At 41.4% G+C, this 9,041-nt stretch overlaps 1 protein-coding gene across 1 annotated transcript in view; it reads right to left on the bottom strand.

Annotated features, from left to right (window-relative positions):
* The window catches only part of NUP133 (nucleoporin 133kDa), a 67,970-nt gene that overhangs the window by 234 nt on the left and 58,695 nt on the right, over positions 1-9,041 (bottom strand). The window contains exons 24-26 of the mRNA XM_011999849.1: positions 8,324-8,388; positions 4,079-4,167; positions 1-507 (exon numbers count right to left, since the gene is read on the bottom strand). The exon at positions 1-507 is cut by the window's left edge and continues 234 nt beyond it. Coding sequence (XP_011855239.1) covers positions 371-507; positions 4,079-4,167; positions 8,324-8,388 — 291 coding nt within the window. The 3' untranslated portion in view covers positions 1-370. The remainder of the gene's footprint in view (positions 508-4,078; positions 4,168-8,323; positions 8,389-9,041) is intronic.

Consider the following 9,041-nt stretch of genomic DNA (forward strand, 5'->3'; position numbering starts at 1 on the left):
TAGAGACAAGCTAGTGCAATCTAGTAATTTTCATGGTCACAGAAACTGAGGCCTACAAGTGATTTGTGCATGTGAGTAGCTAGAATCAGGACCAGAACTCCAGAACCTGGGGCCACATCAGAGGAAGAAGAAAGGGCACCGAGTACAGGAACAACAACTGACACATTTCAGGTGGAAAAAACAAGTCACGTAACTGAAAACCAAAATCACAGTTACATAACTATTTTATATTAGCTTCCTACATATAAAGTGTAAAAACTCAGCTATACATGTTCTGAAATTGTACAAACTTATACTTGTTTATGGCCTAAAATTTTTATAAGGACACACTTATACAAATTTCATGAACAATGGCCATTTTTAGAGAAAGTTATATTTGTCCCTGAACATAATATTCATAATTTGCTTTCAAAACAAACTCGAAGTAAGGATTGGACTTTAAGCTTCCAAGCTGATCTGCTTGCAGCAGGTCTTTCACCTCCGGTAAGTACTCACTGAGCTGAATGCCTATAAACACAAACACAAGAAGTCATTTTTCAATTATTATAAAACTCTCAAATGAATTCAGATGATTGATGACAAAAACACCTGTGCTTCTATTTAAATATAACGTCACTTCGCTGTTGGGAAATACTCTCTTCTAAATTCCTTCCATCTGTCAAACATACTTTCAAGTCTAACAATGTGATACTTACTCTTCACAGGGGCTGCCTGAGTCTTTTTCCCTCCAGTGGTCAAAAGAGCCATTCTATTTAAAGTGTTTAGTAAGATCTGAAACGTTTTCATGTATTCCCAAGCTTGAAAACAAGTATTTCAAACACTTATAGGATCCCCTATTTAGGGAATAATTTAGTAGAAACACTGTTATGAATGCTAGCTATAGTATCTCAAAATGTATTTACAGTATAAATCTAAAATTAGATGGGCAAAAGAATCATTTCCTCACAAGTCATCCATACAGCTGAAAAGCCAATGAACATGAACTAAATGGATTATCTGACATCTGTGTAGTTACAAACAAGCATATACAATTTTTTCATTTGACAGAGAAAACTGGATGAAAATTTTCAAAATAATAAGCCAATAGTATTTTATAATTTGCTACATTACCATAAGATTCTCAAAATCAAATACTGGTTTAAAAAAAAAACCCTCAAAGGGTCTTGCATCATTTTTTGTTTTTTTTTTTTCAGACCGAGTCTCACTCTGCTGGCCAGGCTGGAGTGCGATGGTGCTATCTCAACTCAGAGCAACCTCTGCCTTCTGGGTTCAAATGATTCTCTTGCCTCAGCCACCCCAGTAACTGGGATTACAGGTGCCCATCACTACGCCCAGCTAATTTTTTGTATTTTTAGTAGAAACGGTGTTTCACCATGTTGGCTAGGCTGGTCTTGAACTCCTGACTTCAAGCGATCCACCCACCTCAGTCTCCTAAAGTGTTGGGATTACAGGCGTGAGCCACTGTGCCCAGCCTATTTTTTGGTTCTTAACTGTAGTTTTTATTTTTTATTGAGATAAGGTCTCCACTCTCACCCAGGCTGGAGTGGAGTGGTACGATCATAGCTCACTGTAACTTCAACCCTTTGACCTTCCCAGCTCAAGTGATCCTCCCACCTCAGCCTCCTGAGTAGCAGGGACTATAGGCATGCACCACCAAGCCTGGCTAATTTTTTTTTTCTGTAGAGGTGGGGTCTTGCTATGTGGCCCAGGCTGGTCTTGAACTCCTGAGCTCAAGGGATTCTCTTGCCTCTGCCTCCTAAAGTCCTGGGATTACAGGTTTGAGCTACCACACCTGGTACTTAATTGTTATACAAGAAAAATCTGAGTTGATAAGTGTTATGAGACTAAATCCAAACAAAATATTTGTATATCATTTATTATGATTAACAAACACACTTTCAATAAAAGTTATTTCTCTGTAAAATGATATACTTGTAAAGATACCACATTAATTTGTAAACGATAAATTCTCTTTAAAAAGTAACATTTTATTTGACTTTTAAAACTCAAATGCTTGCAAAAGCTTGGTAAGTAACAGACTGTATGAGTGAAGGCAGCCATAGGGCTTCTTGGTAAACTTAAGCCAATGGCCTGGCTGCAGGAGGGCAGCACTCTTCAGCCCAAGCTGACTGCTCAGTGTAACAGTTTCAGTCTCATATAGGCAAATCTTTGATTTTCAAGCGAAGCCAGAAAAATAAGACTTTTTGTTTTTTTTTTTTGAGACGGAGTCTCGCTCTGTCACCCAGGCTGGAGTACATTGGTGCAATCTCGGCTCACTGCAAGCTCCGCCTCCTGGGTTCACACCATTCTCCTGCCTCAGCCTCCCGAGTATCTGGGACTACAGGCGCCCTCCACCACACCCGGCTAATTATCTTGTAGTATTAGTAGAGACAAGGTTTCACCATGTTAGCTAGGATGGTCTCGATCTCCTGACCTCATGATCTGCCCGCCTCGGCCTCCCAAACTGTTGGGATTACAGGCATGAACCACCGCACCTGGCAAAATAAGACTTTCATAACACTATTCTCAACTATTAAATGTTGGTGACTAACTAGAAAAAAATTTAAACTTCATTTAATGAGACAGGCATTTTGTTCTATATGTATAATGTATTTCAGGTAACATGTAAAAACAAACCTTGTGGGTAATTGAAATATGTCTGCAGGACGAATGCACAGGCTGAAGTAGCTGTTGCACTGTCAATGCCTATGAAATATAACGCAAGGTTATCTGTATCTCCCTACCTTCAGAATCTGTCCTTTAAAAACACTACTGTGCATGAAAGTCATATTATTAAGAAGGTTCTAAAAATGCATTTGTCCTGTTCTTTAAAAAAAAAAAAACCACACGCCTTATATAGGTAAAATATACATATATAATACACACACACATATAATTTTTTTTTTTTTTTTGAGACAAGGTCTCACTCTATCACCCAGGCTGAAATGCAGTGGCACCATGACAGCTCACTGCAGCCTCCATCTCCTGGGCTCAAGCAATCCTCCTACCTCAGCTTCCCCAGTAGCTGGAACCACAGGCATGCACCCCTGTGTTCAACTAATTCTTTTTTTCTTTTTTTTTTAAATATAGCGACAGGATCTCCCTACATTGCTCCGGCTGGTCTTGAACTACTGGGCTCAAGTGATTCTCTCACTTTGGCCTCCCAATGTGTGAGCCACTGCACCTGCCTATATTTTTATTTAAATAAAAGTTTCAGCTGGGCACGGTGGCTCATGCCTGTAATCCCAGCACTCTGGGAGGCCAAGGCAGGCAGATCACAAGGTCAGGAGTTCGAGGCCAGCCTGACCAACATGGTGAAACCCTGTCTCTACTGAAAATACAAAAATTAGCCAGGCATGGTGGTGCGTGCCTGTAATCCCAGCTACTCAGAACGCTGAGGCAGGAGAATCACTTGAGCCTGGGAGGTGGAGGTTGTAGTAAGCCGAGACTGAGCCACTACACTCCAGCCTGGGCAACACAATGAGACTCCATCTCAAAAAAAAAAAAAAAAAAAGTTTCTACTATTCTTGTCCTTTATGAAATTATGACTTTCCATTCCTGTTTTTCACCTGTTTTATAATCCACTAAGAATAACAAAAACTGCAACGCTGCCCTTAAATATTAGCGCTAGATACTTAGACACGATTCAGTCTGTGGCGTTTTTACAGCTACAAATGGAAGCTACAAATCTGAAAACTAACGTATGGAGATCAGTGTGGATAGACGCCAAATGAAAGCTTCTTGGTTTTTTTATTCTTTAGACAGAGGCTGAGGCAGGTGGATCACGAGGTCAGGAGTTTGACACCAGCCTGGCCAATATGGTGAAACCCTGCTTTTACTAAAAACATAAAAATTAGCCAGTCTTGGTGGCGCAGGTCTGTAGTCCCAGCTACTCCAGGGACTGAGGCAGAAGATTCGCCTGAACTCAGGAGGTGGAGGTTGCAGTGAGCCGAGATTACACCACTGCACTCCAGCCCAGGCGACAGAGCAGTACTCCATCTCAAAAACAAACAAACAAAAAACCCAAAAAACTGAAGAGTGACACTGTAATTTCCAACAGTATAGTCAAACCACTTACCATCTTTTAAAAGTTTCTGTAAGATCTTCACAAATATACTGTCTTTAGATACTTCAATTGGATCATCTTTGCCATCAGAACTGGACCAGCTAGAAAACAAAATCATTATGAGGGAAAAATGAAATCACTGATATAGCTGAAATAAATGATTTGCTTGCTATCATGGTTTTATTTTGATGGCTGTGGGGTATGGAGAATCTGAGTTTTGTGATACTGTTTCAAATCATTTAAATAAAGGCACTTTACATGTTGAATACACTGACAGTTTCTACATTAGATATAAGATGTTACACTCTAGGAAACATGCAAGAGAAGCCAAGGAAAATACATTTAAAAAAAGACGTTACACTCAAGGTAGCTACTGACTCAGTATAACTCTTATGTATTTGATTTCAAAAACCAAGTAGTGAGGTATCTTTCTGAAGAAAATTCAATTAGTAAGTAACATATTCAGTATGGACCCCAAAGCATGACTCACTGTAGCTTCGAACTCCTCTGCTCAAGCGTTCCTCCCACTTCAGCATTCCAAGTAGCTAGGACCATAGGCATGCACCACTTTGTGCCTGGCTAATTTTTTACTTTTGTGTACAGACAAAGTCTTGCTATGTTCCTAGGCTGGTCTTGAACTCCTGGGCTCCAGCAATCCTCCTATCTTGGCCTCCCAAAGTGCTGGGATTGCAGCCATGAGCCACTGGACCCAACCAGAAGCTTTCTTTATGTAGTTGTGACTATCTACTACTAAATTAAAAATACCAAACCACTGCTCTGTAATCAATGGACAAGATACTTTTAAAATTTTTAAACAAGAAACTAAGACAAGGAATTCTAATCAAAATGATAGCATCCTTTTGTACGACTGGGAAGGGACAAAACAATCAAGTAGGCATAAAGCTAGAAGCTTCAGGGACTGACCTCTAAGACTAAACTTAACAGCAATTTTAACTATTTTGGAGTGATGAGAGGAGGGAAGAAATGGTTTAGTAAAAACAGCTCTTCTATAATATTTTACCACAGGAAAAAGGAAAATTGTGAGTAGAAGAAGGCTTTTAGCATTCAAGTCATGCTTTGTTTAAAATTCTTTTCCTGGAAAGAATTCGTTCCTTCAACTGATTATTCTTAGTTTTTACCATTGAATCGTAACATAAACACCATTTCCATAAGTGGAAGTCCTCCTCTGCAGAAAGGATATGATAGTGAGAAAGTAGTACTTGCCGGGAGAGGTGGCCTGTAATCCCAGCACTTTGAGAGGCCGAGGCAGATATATCGCTTGAGGTCAGGAGTTAGAGATCAGCCTGACCAACATGGAGAAATCCAGTCTCTACTAAAAATACAAAAAATTAGCTGGGCGTGGTGACACATGCCTGTATTCCCAGCTACTCGGGAGGCTGACGTAGGAGAATCGCTTGAACCTGGGAGGCGGAGGTTGCGGCAAGCCGAGATTGAGCCACTGCACTCCAGCCTAAGTGACAGAGCGAGACACTGTCTCAAAAACAAAAAACAAAAAGCAAAACAACAACAAAAAAAGAGAGAGTAGTACTTAATGCCTTAGAAAAGGGCACTGACCCTCAAATTGTAGTAACATAAGAAACAAAATAGACCGGGCATGGTGGCTCAAGCCTGTAATCCCAGCACTTTGGGAGGCCAGGGCGGGTGGATAACGAGGTCAGGAGATTGAGAACATCCTGGCTAACATGGTGAAACCCAGTCTCTACTAAAAATACATAAAAAAATTAGCCAGGCGTGGTGGCAGGTGCCTGTAGTCCCAGCTACTCAGGAGACTGAGGCAATGGTGTGAACCTGAGAGGTGGAGCTTGCAGTGAGCCAAGATTGTGCCACTGAACTCTAGCCTGGGCGACAGAGCCAGACTCTGTCTCAAAAAAATAAAAAATAAAAATAAATAAAAAAAAATAAAAATAAACACAAACAAAATCATAGCTTCAAGTCTCGTTTGGCATGATAAACCTTGCTTCTGTGAAAATAAGGGATGTGGCCAGGCATGGTGGCTCACGCCTATAATCCCAGCACTTTGGGAGGCTGAGGCGGGCAGATCACAAAGTCAGGAGTTCGAGACCAGACTAACATGGAGAAACCCTGTCTCTACTAAAAATACAAAATTAGTCAGGCGTGGTCGTGCACGCCTGTAATCCCAGCTACTTGGGAGGTTGAAGCAGGAGAATCACTTGAACCTAGGAGGCGGAGGTTGCAGTGAGCTGAGATTGTGCCACTGCACTCCAGCCTGGGCAACAAGAGTGAAACCCCACCACAAAAAATAAAGAAAATAAGGGATGTGTATTTCTATGCAAACTGACAATCTAAATTTTAAAATCAAAAGTAGTGATTTATTATATCAGTGGTCCTAAGTCTTTAGGTTATTCTTAATTATTAAAATAGAGAAGACCAAGGCTAAATAAATATTACTAATATAACCATTAAAATTGTCATAATATATGTTACAATATGGTTAGGTTATAAAACCATTTGACATATAATATCATAATCTTCCTGTGATACTGTGAAATATGTATTTAGTCTTCTTCCTCACCCTACTTCCTGCTTTGCAACTCCTAAAATCCTTAGGATCTCCAGAGATGTCTTTTTTTTTTTTTTTTTTTTTTTTTTGAGACGGAGTCTTGCTCTGTCGCCCGGGCTGCAGCCCCCAGCTAGCTTCAGGATAGGGGCTGGTCAGCAGAAAGAGCATAATTAGAGTTGGGACTTTCAGTCCTATTCCTCAATATCCAGGGAGGGAAGAGGGGCTGACGGTTAAGTTGGTCACCAACTTTAATCAATCATGTCTACATAACGAAGCTTCCATAAAAACGCAAAAGGACAGGGTTAGAAGGGCTTCCTAATAGCTGAACAGGTGGAGGTTCCTGGAAGGTGGAGGGCCAGAGAGGGTCTTGGAAGCTCCAAGCCCCTTCCCCCATACCTCACCCTATGAATTCTTCATTTGTATTCTATGTGAGGCTTTCAGATGCATTAGAATCAGCATTCCCAGAAGGTTAGGAATTCTTAGTCACAGGATGAGACAGGAGGTCAGCAGGACTGGTATCACAAGACACAGGTCACAAAGACCCCACTGATAAGACAGGCTGTGGTAAAGAAGCCAGCCAAAACCCACCAAAACCAAGACAGTGGTCTCTAGTCGTCCTCACTGGTCATTATACACTAATTGTAACGCATTAGCATGCTAAAAGACACTCCCATCAGCGCCATAACAGTTTACAAATACCGTGGCAACGTTGGGAAGTTACCCTATATGGTCTAAAAAGGGGAGGAGCCAGGCGAGGTGGCTCATGCCTATAATCTCAGCACTTTGGGAGGCTGAGGTGGATCACCTGAGGTCAGGAGTTCGAGATCAGCCTGACCAACATGGTGAAATCCCATCTCACCTAAAAATACAAAATTAGCCAGGCGTGGTGGTACATGCCTGTAATCCCCTTTACTTGGGAGGCTGAGGCGGGAGAACTGCTTAAACCCGGGAGCGGCTGCAGTAAGTCAAGATCACACCACTGCACTCCAGCCTGGGCAACAAGAGCTAAACTCTGTCTCAAAATAAATAAATAAAAATTTTTAAAAAAGGGGAGGAACCCTCAGTTCTGGGAACGTCTCACATTTTTCCAGAAAAACTCATGAATAATGCACCCCTTGTTTAGCATATAATCAACAAATAACCATAAGTATACTCAAGTCAAGCAGCCCATGCCACTGCTCTGTGTAAGAAGTAGCCATTCTTTTATTTTCTTCTCTAATAAATTTGCTTTCACTTTACTCTGTGGACTTGCGCCAAATTCTTTCTTGCACGAGATCCAAGAAGCCTCTCTTGGGGTCTGGATCGGGACCCCTTTCTGGTAACAATACCCTTTATAATAAATTGGTGGGCACGTTTTCCTGAGTTCTATGAGCTGCTCTAGCAAATTAATCAAACCCAAAGAGGGGGTTGTGGGAACCCCAATTTATAGCTGGTCGGTGAGAAGCACAGGCAAAACCATCTGGGGCTTAGACTGGCATCGAAGTCGGGGGCAGTCTGAGCCCTCAACCTGTGGTTGTAGACAGTGTCAGGACGGAACTAAATTAAAGGACATTCAGCAGGTGTCCACCAACAGAACTCACTGGTTGCCCAGTGTGGGAGGCGGGAAATCCCAACACGTTTGGTCACAGAAGTCTTCTGTATTGACTGTCGTGTGGTGACAGCAGAGGAAAAGCAGTTTCTCTACTTTCCAAAGAAGCGATGCCATGAGCACTTACTTATCTCTCTGAAGAGCTTTGCAAAGGATTTCCAGTTTGAGATCATTTATATTTACATCTTCTTCCTTCACAGCAAAACAAAAAATCCTGATTAAATCCTGGCTTTGAAAGAAATACGTGCTTAAATTTTCATTATGCTAATACTACATACATAGAAGCCAATTAATATCTATGAATTATTTTCAGGTTACTCTGTGATGATTTTATCAGCAACCTTGAGAGGGGTAAGAGTTGTGTTTTTTTTTTTTTTTGAGACGCAGTCTCACTCTGTCGCCCAGGCTGGAGTGCAGTGGCGCGATCTCATCTCACTGCAACCTCTGCCTCCCTGATTCAAGCAATTCCCCTAACTCAGCCTCCCGAGTAGCTGGGACTATAGGTGCACGCTACCATGCCCGGCTAGTTTTTTTTTTATTTTAAGTAGAGACAGGGTTTCACCATGTTGGCCAGACTGGTCTCGAACTCCTGACCTCAGGCAATCCGCTCACCTTGGCCTCCCAAAGTACTAGAATTACAGGTGTGACCCACCTCGCCCGGCCTGAGAGGGGTAACATTTTAAAATAAGGTAATGTAAAAGTCAACATATTATGTTTTATAGAAGCTACCAAATTACTTTCAATTGCATGGACAGGTAATAGAACTACTCATCCTACAGAATTTTCACTATAACCTATTGAAACACAAGAAACAGCTACTCTTAGGATTAATACTATGAAGATTT

The sequence above is a fragment of the Mandrillus leucophaeus genome, unplaced genomic scaffold, assembly GCF_000951045.1.
Source record: "Mandrillus leucophaeus isolate KB7577 unplaced genomic scaffold, Mleu.le_1.0 Scaffold604, whole genome shotgun sequence".
Lineage (NCBI taxonomy): Eukaryota > Metazoa > Chordata > Mammalia > Primates > Cercopithecidae > Mandrillus > Mandrillus leucophaeus.